At 42.1% G+C, this 15,558-nt stretch overlaps 1 protein-coding gene across 2 annotated transcripts in view; it reads left to right on the top strand.

Moving 5' to 3' along the window:
- Window positions 1-15,558, top strand: part of dnah10 (dynein axonemal heavy chain 10) — a 283,837-nt gene that overhangs the window by 98,931 nt on the left and 169,348 nt on the right. For both annotated transcript variants that reach the window (XM_072240729.1, XM_072240730.1), the window contains 4 exons: window positions 6,016-6,174; window positions 9,807-9,923; window positions 13,808-13,910; window positions 14,343-14,521. In XM_072240729.1, the coding sequence (XP_072096830.1) occupies window positions 6,016-6,174; window positions 9,807-9,923; window positions 13,808-13,910; window positions 14,343-14,521 (558 nt within the window). The remainder of the gene's footprint in view (window positions 1-6,015; window positions 6,175-9,806; window positions 9,924-13,807; window positions 13,911-14,342; window positions 14,522-15,558) is intronic.

The raw sequence follows: 15,558 nt of genomic DNA, 5'->3' as shown, positions 1-15,558 counted from the left end.
ATGACAGTCAGGAAGGGGAAAGGGGTTAAGGAGCCAGTGTAGAGTACCCCTGGGATAACCCCACTCAACAACAGGAGTACTACTTTGGATATTGTTGGGGGCATAACCTACCAGAGGAAAGTAACACTGGTCAGGTTTCTGGCACTGAGTCTGACTCTGTAGCTCAGAAGGGAAGGTGGGGAAAAAGACAAGCTGTGGTGATAGGGGATTTATTAGTTAGGGGAACAGAAAGGAGGTTCTGTGGACACGAATGATTCCTGAATGGTATGTTGCCTCCTGTGTGCCAGGCCCCGAGACATCTCGGATCGGGTTTTCAGCATTCTTCAGTGTGAGGGTGAGCAGCCAGAGGTTCTGGTCCATGTAAGTACCAGTGACATAGGTAGGAAGAGTGTCGAGGTTCTGCAAAGTGAGTTCAGGGAATTAGGTGCTAAGTTAAAGGGCAGGACCATCAGGATTGTGATCTCAGGATTGCTACTCGTGCCACATGCTAGTGAGGCCAGAAATAGAAAGATCATTCAGTTTAACATGTAGGTAGGGAGTTAGTGTAGGAGGGAAGGCATCAGATTTTTGGATCATTACTCTCTCTACCAGAGAAGGTGGGACCTCTACAGAAGAAACAATTTGCACCTGAACTGGAGGGGGAGGTTTCAAATGCTGCGCGGAGGAGGAGGAGGGGGAGAGTTTAAATGAGAGATGCAGCGGGGTTGGGAACCTGAGTGCCAGAACATATAGTGGAGAAATTATGGAGACAGGTGTTGTTAAGGCCTCAGACAGTAAAGAATTAAAAGGTTGAGCATGATGTGACTCATATCCTGAGCTGTGTATATTTCAATGCAAGAAGTATCGTAGAAAAGACAGTTAAGCTCAGGGCACGGATCAACACACGATATTGTAGCTATTAGTGAGACTTGGTTGCAGGAGGGTCTGGAATGGCATCTCAATATTCTGGGGTTCCATTGTTTTAGACACAACAGAGCAGGAGGGATTAAAGGGGGAGTGGTGGTATTACTAGTCAGGGAAAATGTCACAACAGTGCACAGTTGGGGCAGACTGGAGAACTTGTCTAGTGAGATGTTATGGGTGGAACTGAGAAATAAGAAAGGCATGACCAGGTTAATGGGGCTATATTACAGACCACCCAGTATTCCATGGGATTTAGTGGAACAAATTTGTAGAGAGAGCACAGACTGTTGCAAGAAACATAAGGTGGTTATAGTAGGTGATTTTAACTTTTCACATATTGTCTGGGAACCCCATACTGTAAAAGGACTATATGGGATAGAATTTGTCATATGTGTTCAAAAAAGTTTCCTTCACCAGTACATAGAAGTCGCAACGAAAGAGCATGTGTTACTTGATCTGTTGTTAGGGAATGAGACAGGGCAGGTGGCAGAAGCTTGTATCCAGTGACCATTAGTTTCAAAGTAAATATGCAAAAAGATAAGTCTGGTCTGCAGCTTGAGATTCTAAATTGGAAAAAGGCCAATTTTGATAGTATCAGAAAGGAATTGCAAGTGTGGATTGGAACAGGCTGCTTTCTGACAAAGGAGTGCTTGGTAAGTGGGAGGCCTTCAAAAGTGAAATTTTGAGAGCACAAAGCTTGTGTGTGCCTGTCAGAATAAATGGTAAAGATAACAAGTTTAGAGTACCTTGGTTTTCAAGAGCTATTGAAGCCCTGGTTCAGAAAATAATGAGGTGTATACCAACGTGTATAGGCAGGTCGGCAAAATGAGGTACTTATGGATTATAAGAAATGCAAGGGAACATTAAAGAAAGAAATCAGGATGGCTAAAAGAAGGCATGAGGTTGCACTAGCAGACAAGGTAAAGCAGAATCGTAAGGGATTCTACAGATACTGTATTTAAAAAGCAAAAGGATTGCAAAGGACAAAATTGGTCCTCTGGAAGATCAGAGCAGTAATCTATGCTCAGAGCCAAATGAGATGGGGGAGATAGACGTAGAAACATAGAAATCCTACAGTACAATACAGTCCTTTCGGCCCACAAAGCTGAGCCAAACATGTCCTTACCTTAGAAAATACCTAGGGTTACCCATAGCCCTCTGTTTTTCTAAGCTCCATGTACCTATCCAGGAGTCTCTTAAAAGACCCTATCATTTCCGCCTCCACCACTGTCGCTGGCAGCCCATTCCAGGCACTCACCACTCTCTGCATAAAAAAAACTTAACCCTGACATCTCTTCTGTACCTACTTCCAATTACTCTCATGCTAGCCTTTTCAGCCCTGGGAAAAAGCCTCTGACTATCCACATGATCAATGCCTCTCATCATCTTATACACCTCTATCAGGTCACCTCTCATACTCCGTCACTCCAAGGAAAAAAGGCTGAATTACTCATCCTATTCTCCCCAGTGCTCCCCAATCCAGGCAATATCCTTGTAAATCCCCTCTGCACTTTTTCTATGGTTTCCATATCCTTCCTGTAGTGAGGCGACCAGAACTGAATACAGTGCTCCAAGTGGAGTCTGACCAGGGTCCTAAACAGCTGCAACATTACCTCTTGGCTCCTAAACTCAATCCCACGATTGATGAAGACCAATGCACTGTGTGCTTTCTTAACCACATAGTCAACCTGCGCAGCAGCTTTGAGTGTCCTATGGACTCTGACCCTAAGATCCCTCTGATCCTCCACACTGCCAAGAGTCTTACCATTAATACTATATTCTGCCATCATATTTGACCTACCAAAATGAACCACCTCACACTTATCTAGGTTCAACTCCATCTGCCACCTTTAAGCCCAGTTTTGCATTCTATCAGTGTCCCGCTGTAACCTCTGACAGCCCTCCACACTATCCACAACACCCTCAACCTTTGTGTCATCAGCAAATTTACTAACCCATCCCTCCTCTTCCTCATCCAGGTCATTTATAAAAATCATGAAGAGTAGGGGTCCTAGAACAGATCCCTGAGGCACACCACTGGTCACCAACCTCCACGCAGAATATGACCCATCTACAACCACCCTTTGCCTTCTGTGGGCAAGCCAGTTCTGGATCCACAAAGCAATGTCTCCTTGGATCCCATGCCTCCTTACTTTCTCAATAAGCCTTGCATGGGGTACCTTATCCATTCAAGATCAAAATCTTGAATGGATTTTTTGCATCTCTATTTACTTGAGAAATGGACACAGAGTCTATAGAAGTGAGGCAAAGCAGCAGCGAGATCATGGATTTTATACCGATTACAGAGGAGGAGTAGTTTGAATTCTTGAGGCAAAATAGACTGGATAAATCTTCAGGGCCTGACAAAGTGTTCCCTCAGACCCTGTGGGAGGCAAATGTAGAAATTGCAGGTGCCCTAGCAGAGATATTTAAATAATCTTTGGCGATGGGTGAGCTACCGGAGGATTAAAGGATGGCTAATTTTGTTCCGCTGTTTAAGAAAGGCTCTAAGAATAAACCAGGAAATTATAAACTGGTGAGTTTGACATCAGTAGTAGGGAAGTTTTTGGAAGGTATTCTAAGGGACTGGATATATGAATATTTGGATAGACTTGAACTGTGATTAGGGATAGTCAGGGCGCATTCATGTGTAGGACTTGTCTAACCAATCTTATAGAGTTTTTCGAGGAAGTTACCAAGAAAGTTGATGAAGGCAAGGCAGTGGATATTGCCTACACGGACTTCAGCAAGGCATTTGACAAGGTCCTGCATCAGCAGGCTGGTCAAGAAGGTTCAGTCACTTGGCATTCAAAATGAGGTAGTAAATTGGATTAGACATTGCCTTTGTGGGAGAAGCCAGAGTGGTAGTAGATGGTTGCCTCTCTGACTGGAGGCCTTTGACTAGTAGAGTGCAGGAGGGGTTGGGGCTGGGTCCACTTTTGTTTGTCATCTGTATCAATGATCTGGATGATAATGTGATTAACTGGATCAGCAAATTTGAGGATAACATCAAGATTGGGGCTGTAGTGGACTGTGAGGAAAACTATTGGGACTACAATAGGATCTGGACCAGCTGCAAAAATGGGCTTAAAAATGGTAGATGGAATTTAATGCAGACAAGTGCAAGGTGTTGCACTTTGGTAGGATCAACTAGGGTAAGTCTTCCACAGTGAATGGTAGGGCACTGAGGAGTGCAGTAGAACAAAAGGATCTGGGAATACTGATCCATAATTCATTGAAAGTGGCTGCACAGGTTGATAGGGTTGTAAGAAAGCTTTTGGCACATTAGCCTTCATAAGTCAAAGTATTGAGTACAGGAGTTGGGATGTTATATTGAAGTTGTATAAGATGTTGGTGAGGCCTAATTTGGAGATTTGTGTGCAATTTTGGTCACCTGCCCACAGGAAAAATGTAAGTAAGGTTGTAAGATTACAGAGAAAATTTACAAGGATCTTGCCAGGTCTGGAGGACTTAAGTTATAAGGAAAGATTGAATAGTTTAGGACTTTGTTCCTTTAAATGTAGGAGATTGAGAGGAGATTTGATAGAGGTAAATAACATTATGTGGGGTATAGATAGGGTAAACACAAACATGCTTTCTCCACTGAGGTTGGGTAGGACTACAATTAGGAGTCATGGGTTAAGGGTGAATGAAAAATTTAAGGGAAATATGAGGGGAAACTTCTTCACTCAGAGGGTTATGAGAGTGTGGAATGAGCTGTCACCACAAGCGGTACATGCTAGCTCAATTTCAACATTTAAAAGAAGTTTGGAAAGGTACATGGATGGTAGGGGTATGGAGGGCTATGGTCGCAGTGCAGGTAAATGGGAGTAGGCAGTTTAAGTGGCTTGGCATGGACTAGATGGGCCATAATATCTCTCTGCTTGGTGTGGTGGTTTTGTTCGGAAGTGGGGAATTTTTAGCTGCTGTTAAAGATGCCAATATATCAATGATTTGGAATTGATGACTTCGTTGCAAAGTTTGTAGGCGATATGACGATAGATGGAGGGGTAGGTAGTTTTGAGGAAGTAGAGAGGCTACAGAAGGATTTAAACAGATTAGGAGAATGGGCAAAGAAATTGCAGATGGAATATAGTGTCAGGAAGAGTATTGTCATGCACTTCAGTAGAAGAAATGAAAGGGTTGACTATTTTCTAAATGGAGAGAAAATGCAAAAAACTAGGGTGCAAAGGGAATTGGGAAAACTTGTGCAGGATTTCCTAAAGGTTAATTTGCAGGTTGAGTCCATGGTGAGGAAGACAAATGCAATTTTAGCATTTATTTCGAGAGGACTAAAATATAAAAACAAGGGTGTAATGTTGAGACTTATAAAGTGCTAGTGAGCAGATTTGGGCCCCTTATCTTAGAATGGATGTGCTGAAACTGGAGAGGGTTCAAAAGAGGTTCAGGAAAATGATTCCAGGATTGAATGGCTTGTCATATGAATAGTGTTTGATGGCTCTGAGCTTGTGTTCACTAGGGTTCAGAAGAATGAGGGGTGACCTAATTGAAACCTATTGAATGGTGAAAGGCCTTGATTGTGGATGTGGAGAGGGTGTTTCCAATGGTGAGAGAGTCTAAGATCAGAGGACACAGCCTCAGAATAGATAGGGACATCCTTTTAGAATGAAGGTAAGGAGGAATTTCTTTAGTCAGAGAGTGGTGAATCTGTGGAATTCTTTGCCACAGGCAACAGTCGAGGCCAAGTCTTTATGTATATTTAAGGCAGAGGTTGATAGATTCTTGATTGGTCAGGGCATGAAGGGATACGGGGAGAAGGCAGGAGATTGAGGTTGGGAGGAAAGATAGATCAGCCATGATGAAATGGTGGAGCAGACTCGATGAGCCAAATGACCAAATTCTGCTCCTATATCTTATTGTTTTATGCGTGTCAGACAATTGGTTGTTAGTACTACAGCTTACCATATCTTTGAACCTCTCCAAAGCCCTTTATACACAGTGAATGATCTGAGGCACATCTGTTGCATATGTTATGTTGGTAACTTTTTCTAGTTCTTTTGATGGCACTTTAATAAATTGTAATGACATTACGTTTTATATATAATTTATATATTTTTAAATTTATGTGATTTTTTCTTCTGCTGTTGGCAGGAGCTTTCAGTTTCTTTGCAGACAGTTCCAGACACTCTGGAGAACCTCAAGTTTGTCCTCAGGACAATTGCCCAAATTCGAGCCATGTCTTTAACTGTGGAGCTACGGTTACAGGACACCCAGGAGCGATATCGCACTCTTGCCATGTATAATATTCATGTAAGTTCAAGTTTCACCTGTTGAAAACACTCGACCTCCATTTTCTTCATTCATTTGCCATTACAGTCCTTATTAATTAAATAAAGTTGAATTCAACACAAATTAAATTTCAAATTCCCAGTGTTTTCATTGTTGATCACAATAAACGGACAAGTTCTGCCCTTCACTGTGAAAGTGCTTGACTGTGGGGAGTCCTGAAAGCAGAATTTTTCCATTGAATCACACAATCATGGGTAAAGGCCCTTCAACCTACCTCATCACTACTTCCCATCCTGCACAATCATCAGACACAAATAGAAGTCTTTACTTGGCATTTTGAAGAGACCAATCTCTATCGGACATTTTGGTCTGATCTTCAGTAAGCCCTCCCCTTGTGCCAAGGCCCCCAGAAAAGAGCAATGTTCCTGCAGATGCTGGAAATCCAAAGTCACACACACACAAAATGCTGGAGGAACTTAGCGGGTCAGGCAGCATCTGTGGAAGTGAATACTCACTTGATGTTTTGAGCTGAGACCCTTCCTCATGACCATGGTTATTTTTGGCAATTTTTTAAAAAAAGTGTTTTGCCATTGCCTTCTTGTGAGCAGTGTCTTTACAAGATGGGGTTACCCAGCCATTGTCAGTACTCCCCAGAGGTTGTTTGCCTGGCATCAGTGGTCACATAACCAGGACTTGTGATGTGTACCAGGGGCTCATATGACCATCCACCACCTGCTTCCATGACTTCATGTGATCCTGATCAGGGCGGCTAAGCAGGTGCTACACTTTGCCCAAGGGTATCCTGCAGGCTAGCGGAGGGAAGGAGTGCCTTAATCCTCATTTGGTAGAGACATATCTGCACCCAATATCTACTATACTGATCTTATTAATACATTGTCATCTCTTCAAAAAAAATTCACTCTGATTGGTCAGACAAGATCTGCTCTTTGCAAACCTATTCTGGCTAACTCCCAGTGTTTTCAGGTGATCATTAATCCCGTCCCTCTGGATTTTTTCCAAAAACTTCTCTGGTGCTGATGTTGGGCTCTGTAATTACCAGAGATTTACTGCTGCCCTTCTTAAAAAGGGCGACCACAATCACCATCCTCTGATTCCTAGCACCTCACTCGTGGCTAGCAAAGATTTAAACTTCTCAGCCATCTCCATCAGTCATTTCCCTTGCCTGCCATAGCAACCTGGGATAAATCCCATCTGGCTCTGAAAATATATCCACCTTTGATCCCACTAAGGCATCAAGTACCTCTTCTTTACTTCTGGAGACTTGCATCAGAATTTTACCTCCCCTTCCACTGAGTTTTCCAATTAAAAAGTATGTTTCCTTTATGTTCCCAGTATTCATTCAGCTCTTCACCTATACCTACTGTCTCCATGCACAGATTGCCCCTGATGTCCCTAATGAAGCCTACTGTTTTCCTGGTTAGTTTTTGCTGTCCTGAATATACTTATAAAACAGCTTTAGATTTTCATAAATCCTGCCTGCCAATAGAATAAATTTCACAACCTCTCTTTGTCTTCTTCATTTCCTTTTTACACATCTTTCTACAATTTTTACACTCTTGGAGGCCTCCCCCGTCATTAGTCAAGTCAAAGTCAAAATACATTTATTATCAAAATATGTATACAGTGTACACCCTGAGATTCATCCTCCCTACAGACAGCCACGAAACAAAGAAACACCATAGAACCTATTCAAAGAAAACATCAAACTTCCAAATCCCCACATGCAAAAAACAAATCCACAAATGGCCACAAAAAAAACAAGTGAAAAACACAGAATATAAAACACAAAATCGAAAGAGTCCAGGGATATTCAGTTCTGCTCAGTGTCCATTATCTGCAGGCTGCCCTAATTCAAGGTCACCCAAAATAGCAACAAAAAAAGAGTGACCAGAATCCAGAAGTACATCATAACATAAACTGCGGTCCAATCCACAAACCACGTCGATTAAATGTTGCCCAAGACCCAGGACTCTGACACCATTCTCTGACAGCTTCAAGGGAGAGAGAGATACCATTCAAATGCATTAGTTCTCTAAATATGCATTATATTTCCTTTTCTTTCCTCTTTATACAACCCTTGATACCCCTCAACTTCCTGGGTTTCCTCTATTTATTCTCTTGGCTTTCACCCTTATAGGATTATGTTGAACTAGTTATTTTGCATTTGAATGTCCTCCTCCCCCCACTGTGCAGATGTAGATCTATCTGCAAGTGAGATCAACCTTATTCATCCTTCCCCTAATTTAAGACCTAGATTTCTGGTTCATTCCTATCTTTTTCCATAGCCACTTCAAAATTTATTGTGTTTTGGTCACTACCTCCAAAATATAATTCCACTGACACTCACTACAAATCGCAAAGAAGAAAAAATCTGCAGATGCTGGAAATCAAAGTAACACACACAAAATGCTGGAGGGACTCAGCAGGCTAGGCAGCATCTATGGAAGAGTAAACAAGCAACGTTTCGGGCTGAGACCCTTCATCAGGACTGGAAAAAAGACGAGAAGTCAGAGTGAGAAGGTGGGGGATGGGAGTAAGAAGTACAAGATAGTAGGTGATAGGTGAAACCTGGAGAGTGGGAGGGGTGAAGTAGATCCAAATGACTGGCTAGTAATCTTTCCTTCTCGGTTAATCTATACAGTGATTTTAAAAACCTCCAGAACTCCTCTCCTAAATTATTCCCTCTCTGAGCCTTTTACATTAAGGCAATCTTATCCAAGCGACAAGACATAATTAGTAAGTTTGCAGATGATACTAAAGTAGTTGGTATTGTGGAGAGTGAAGAAGGTTATCAAAATTATAGGGGGGGCTGGGTAAGTGGGGCAAGAAATGGCAAATGGGGTTTAAAGCAGGGAAGTGCAAGCTGTTGCATTTTGTAAAGTCAAATTAGGACTTTCACAGTGAATGGCAAGGCTGAGTGGCACATGGTAGAGCACAGGGATCTTGATGTACAAGTACAAGGTTTTCTGATAGTGGGGTCATAGGTAGACAAGGTGCCAAAGATCTTTTGGCTTTCTAGCCTTCATCACTCAGGGCATTGAGTAAAAGTTGGGAGGTCATGGTGCAGTTGTAGGAGATGCCATTAAGGCTTTATCTGGAGATTCAGTTTTGATCTCCATACTATAGGAAAGATGTTATTAAACTGGAAAGAGTGTTAGCAAATATTTAAAAGAATATTGTCGGGACTTGAGGGACACTCTGGGGCCTTGTTCCTTGAAGTGTAGGAAACCAAGGAGTGATCTTTCAGAGGTGCACAAAATCATGAGGGGCGCAGTCTTTTTCCCAGAGCTTGGGAATCAAGAACTAGAGGGCATAGGTTTAAGTTGCTGTGGCAGGGACAATAAAAACTTTGAAAAGACTGTTAAACAGGTACATGGGATGGAAAGGTTTAACAGGTTACAGGCAAAATGGGATTAGTTTAGATGGGTCATCTTGGTTGGCATGGAGCAATTGGGCAGTAGGACCTGTTTCTGTGCTGAGTCACTCTATGACTAATCACAGTTAGTATTCGGGAAATTAATTATCAGGTGTCAGTTCCCTTATTTTGATCTGAGCTGTTTCAATAACATTGCTTTGTTTTCTTTTTCTGAACATTTTCTTCCTTTAACTGCATTTCTTAATGTTCTTTTCAGACTACAGAAGAAGAAAGAACATTACAGCAGAATATTGAAGCAATTTGGAAAAGTCTCTTTGAAGAGTCACGTAACATTGATCTCAGCTTGGGTGCTGTAAAGAAGAAGTTCACTAAGGTAATATAGATTAGTAATTTGTATGCTACAGATTGTTATTTATAATGTACTACTGAACAATTTTAGTGCCCTCCCGGCTGCCCTTCCACCTTGCAATGTACATAAAGTTCAGTTCACCTTTAACACTGATAAACTCTTCACCCTCATATTGTTCATTTCACCTGTAATGCTGATGTCCAATGTCCACACTCACATTGTTCAGTTCGCCTGTAACACTGATAAACTGAGTTTACCCTCACATTGTTCAGTTTGCCTGTAACACTGATAAACTGTTCATACTCACATTGTTCAGTTCGCCTGTAACTCTGATAAACTGTTCACACTCACATCGTCCAGTTAGTTATTTAATTTATTTGTTGATTGGTTGAGATACAGTGGTGAAAGGCCTTTCTGGCTCTTCCAGCCACACCACCCAGCAGTTCTTCAGTTTAATTCTAGCCTAATCACAGAACAATTTACAATGACCAATTAACCTACCAACTGGCATGTATTTGGACTGTAGGAGGTAATTGGTGCACCCAGAGGAAACACACACGTTCACGGGGAGAACATGTACAAACTCCTTACAGGCAATGGTGGAAAATGAACCTGGTTTGTTGGTACAGTAAAACATTGTGCTAACCACTGTGCTACCATACTGCCCCTCGCTGTGCTTCCTGACCTACACCAACTCCCCGTCTGGCAAACCTTCTGCTTTGAAATTGTCATCTTTATTTTCAAACCCCTATCTCCCTGCCAGTGTCTGGGACTTGTTCCAGCCCTACACTCTTGGGGATCCTTGCAACTTTTTCCAATTAGATAGAACGTAAGTGACAAGAAGTGGAACAGGTCATTTGTCTCTGTGCTGGTTTGGCCATTCAATAACATCACGGCTGATATTTTACAGTAGCACCTTTTTCCTGTACTAATCCTTAATTCTCATAATATCATCAAAGTCTATTGATTCCTTGCTCCTTATCTCTTCCCACTTTCCATTGCTTTCTTCAGCTGTTACTGCCTAAGCTCTGCAACTTCTTCCTTAAATTTTCATGCCACTTTTCAGGTGCTCTTTAAAACCAATTTCTGGGGCCACCCTCAATTCCCCTTATATGTTTGCACCAATTTCTATGTGAAGTTGCTCCTGTGAAGAACTTTGCCATATTTTACTAAATCTGAATATGCCTCTTGCAACTGCCTGTGATCTTTGAGTGGCACAGTAGCGTGAGGGTTAACACAACGCTGTACTGGAGACTCAGGATCAGTACCCGCCGCTGCCTGTAAGGAGTTTTGTACGTTCTCCCCATGACCGCGTGGGTTTTCTCCGAGTGCTCTGCTTTCCTCCCACGGTCCAAAATACCAGTTAGTAGTTTAATTGGTCATTGTAAATTGCCCCATGATTGAGCTAGGATTAAATCAGGAGATTGCTGGGTGGCATGGCTCGGAAGGCTGGAAGGGCCTATACCTTGCTGTATCTCAATAAATGAACTATAAATAAATAAATCAATAGATTTGAGGAGCGCCTCTCCTGTTTTCTCATTTCCTTCCTCTTGTTTACACTCAAGCATTCTTTCTATGAGATGAACTACTGTGAAGTGATAAAGTTCTAGCATCCCAATCAGCATGTGAGTGGATGGTGGTATGCAACCACCTGGTGAATGTAACATGCTGCTCTTTGCAATGCCCCTTCATCACTCTAAATTGTGCAAGCATTTTATTTATTCTCTGTCTCAAGCCTGGGGTGATGTTGGCAGGGATGACATTTATAGTTCATTCCCAGCTGGACGGTAGGAAAAATCAGGAAGGCATGAGGTTGCTCTAGCAGGTGAAGGAGAATCTTAAGGGGTTCTGCAGATATGTTAAGAGCAAAAGTATTGCAAGGGAGAAAATTGGTCCTCTGGAAGACCAGAATGCTAATCCATGTGTGGAGCCAAAACAGATGGGGGAGATCTTCAAAGCATTCTTTCCATCTGTATTTACTTGGGAGACACATGCAGAGTCTATAGAAGTGAGGTAGGTGGCATCAGGTTAATAGACCTTGTACAGGTTACAGAGGAAGAGGTGTTTGCTACCCTGAGGCAAATTAGGGCGGATAAATTCCCCAGGCCTGGCAAGGTGTTCCCTTCAGACCCTACGGGAGGCAAGTGCAGAAATTGCCAGGGGCCTAGCAGAGATATTTAAAACATCCTTAGCAACAGGAGAGGTACCAGAAGACTGGAGGACCACCAATGTTGTTCCGCTACTTAAAAATGGCTTTAAAGAGAAACCAGGAAATTATAGGTTGGCGAGTCTGACATCAGTAGTGGGAAAGTTATTTGAAGGCATTCTAAGAGATTTCGTGTATGAGTATTTGGATAGACAGAGACTGATTAAAAATAGTCAACATGGCTTTGTGCGTGGTAGATCATATCGAACCAATCTTAAAGAATTTTTTGAGGAAATTTCCAGGAAAGTTGATGAAGGCAAGGCAATGGATGGTCTCTACATGGACTTTAACAAGGCATTTGACAAGGTCCCTCATGGGAGTCTGGTCAAGAAGGTTTAGTCACTCGGCATTCAAGATGAGGTAGTAAATTGAATTAGACATTGGCTTTGTGGGAGGAGCCAGACAGTGGTAGGAGATGGTTGCCTCTCTGACTGAAGGCCTGTGACTAGTGGTGTGTCACAGGGATCGGTTCTGGGTCCTTTGTTGTTTGTCATCTATATCAATGATCTGGATGATAATGTGGTTAACTGGTTCAGCAAAATTGCAGATGACACCGAGATTGGGGGTGTAGTAGACAGTGAGGAAAGCTATCATGTTTTACGGAGGATCTGCATCAGCTGGAAAATCGGGCATAAAAATGGCAGATGGAATTTAAGGCAGACAAGTGTGAGGTTTTGCACTCAGGTAGGACCAACCAGGGTAGGTCTTACACAGAGGAGCATGGTAGAGCAAAGGGATCTGGGAGTACAGGTATATAATTTGTTGGAAGTGGTATCACAGGTAGATAGGGTCATAAAGAAAGTCTTTGGTACATTGGCCTTCATAATTCAAGTTATTGAGTACAAAAGATAGGATATTATGTTGAAGTTGTATAAAGTATTGGTGAGGCCTAAGTTGGAATATTGTGTGCAGCTTTGGTTACCTACCTATAGGATAGATGTAAACAAGGTTGAAAAAGTACAGAGTAAGTTTACAAGAATGTTGCTGGGTCTGGAGGACCTGAGTTATAAGGAAAGTTCAAAGTAAAATTTATTATCAGAGTACATACGGGTCATTGAATAGGTTAGGACTTATTCTTTAGAATGTGGAGGATTGAGAGGAGATTTCACAGAGGTATACAAAAATATGAGGGGTATAGATAGGATAAATGCAAACAGGCTTTTTCCACTGAGGTTGGGTGGAACTATAACCAGAAGTCATGGGTTAAGGGTGAAAGGTGAAAAGTTTAAGGGGAACATGATGGGAAACTTCTTCACTGAGAGAGTTGTGGAAGTGTAGAATGAGCTGCCAGCACAAGTGGTGCATGTGAGCTTGATTTCAGCATTTGAGGGAAATTTGGATAGGTACATGGATAGTAGGGATATGGAGGGTTATGTTCCTGGTGCAGGTTGATGGGAGCAGGAAGTTTAAATGGTTTTGACATGGACTAGATGGGCCGAAGGGCCTGTTTCTGGGCTGTATATCCCTATGACTCTATAACTTTTTAAATGACAATAAGATTTCTGCAGTAACTTTAACTCTGCATTTTTGGGTGTGCTGTAGTTTCAATAAACGTGTATTATTTAAAATTTCTTGGTTTTTGCTCACTATTGTTAAGGAATATTTTTGTTTTTTTACCTGCAGTTAATTCTGTATTTAGTGAACGTTTGTGTTAGCTTGAACTAATAAAATTATTCAAATAATTCTCAATGTTGGTTTTCAGACCACCAAACTTGAGACTAAAGAATTTGCAGCTAACCTTGCTGGTTTTGCAACAAAATTCCGTATAGAAGGCCCAGGGTCTGTGGAGTCTGACCTCGATACAGGTAGGAAAATTCAGGCTATTCTTTCCTTGATATGTCAGAGAGAAATGTTTGAGTGGGAGGGAGTTGAAGGGGTGGGTTACAGAAGTATGAACTCTCCACTCACGTATCTACCAGCTCATTTATTACCACCCGACCTTAATACAGATGGATCTGAAATGGAGCAGTGTCAGGTGGTTAATTTTTGAAAGGTTTTATCCTCTATTATCAAACAAATGTTGAACACGGATCCTCCAATTCAACGCGGTTCCTTTGGATTGAGCATATTTCACAGAGGGAAGACCTTTGCTCAATGCTGTTGATGCTGCAGATGATGCCCACTTCCCACCTCTGTAGTTTCCACTACTCCTTTCCTGCTTTAGTTTATTCAGCTCTCCCTCTACAGCAGAAAAGTGTGTATAAGATTGGTTTTGTTCTGTTCATGTTGTTTTGCAGGGCTTGAGATTTTGGGCAAATTTGAAAATGAGTTGGAAGAGCTTGAAAGAAAACGTCAAGAGTTGGTTAATGCTGAGAAACTTTTCGACCTGCCCATTACAATGCATCCTGATTTGCTGTCACTTCAGAAAGAAATAAAAGGTCTGCGGCAGATCTATGATATTTACAAGGCACAGCGGGTATGTTTAAAAAAACTCCCTGAAGTTTTTAGACTATATTTAAGATATCTGCTCACGCCGTGAAGGCTGTAATGAGTGTAGACAACTTGCTGGATGGGACTCTCTCTCGTGTATCATAGCCCTAAAGCTTCAAGCAGTGAATTCTCATATGTAGCGTGGTGTTGTCTGTCTGCTCTCTATCTTAAAAATGCTTTATCTCAATTTTAACAATGTTTACTGGAAGCAGAGTATTTCAAGGTTTCAGTGAATGGCATCGTAGAACAATGCTCTGCAGTTGCTAGTTCATTCGTTCGTTCATTATGTGTCATATTGTATGATATGGGCGATCATGGTGCTTCCATAACCATGAGCGTTCTTGGCAAATGTCTTTATAAGACAGGTCACCCCAGCCATTATCAATATTCTTCAGAGATTGTATGCCTGGCTTCAGAGGTCACATAACCAAGACTGTGCTATGCACCCACTGCTCAGATGACCACCCACCACCTGCTCCCATGACTTCACATGACGCTAACCAGGTGGGGGGGGGCGAGGGGTATTCAGGTGTTACACCTTGCCCAAGGGTGACTTGCAGGCTAGCGAAGGGAAGGAGCGTTTTACACCTCCTTTGGTAGGGACATATCTCCACCCTGCCACCCTGGGTTGTTAGTATAATGGTTTAGAATTACATTGCCTGTGGATAAAATGGATGGTATTTTAGGGAGACTTCATCTATTTTGTGCTCCTGCTATAACAGGATCAGAAACAGCACAGAATTTGGTGAGCTGCTACATAGCATCTGGGATACCACCAGCACCTGCTCATGGAGGCCATAGGGAATATGATCAACCTGGGTGTTGTATCTGTGTGTTTGTCCTCTTTCTCCAGCTTCTCTTATGAATATCAGAATACCTTTCTAAATAATGACAGATCCCAGTACACTCATACTGAGGGGATTTGTGTACAGCGATAATTATGTTAAACTATATATACAACTCCATTCCACCCCACAAGTTGAAGCCAAACCAGCTTTTTGCAGTTTTTGCTTCCTATTTGCC

The sequence above is a fragment of the Mobula birostris genome, chromosome 22 (assembly GCF_030028105.1).
Source record: "Mobula birostris isolate sMobBir1 chromosome 22, sMobBir1.hap1, whole genome shotgun sequence".
Classification (NCBI taxonomy): domain Eukaryota; kingdom Metazoa; phylum Chordata; class Chondrichthyes; order Myliobatiformes; family Myliobatidae; genus Mobula; species Mobula birostris.
This window is presented reverse-complemented; position numbering and strand designations above follow the sequence as displayed.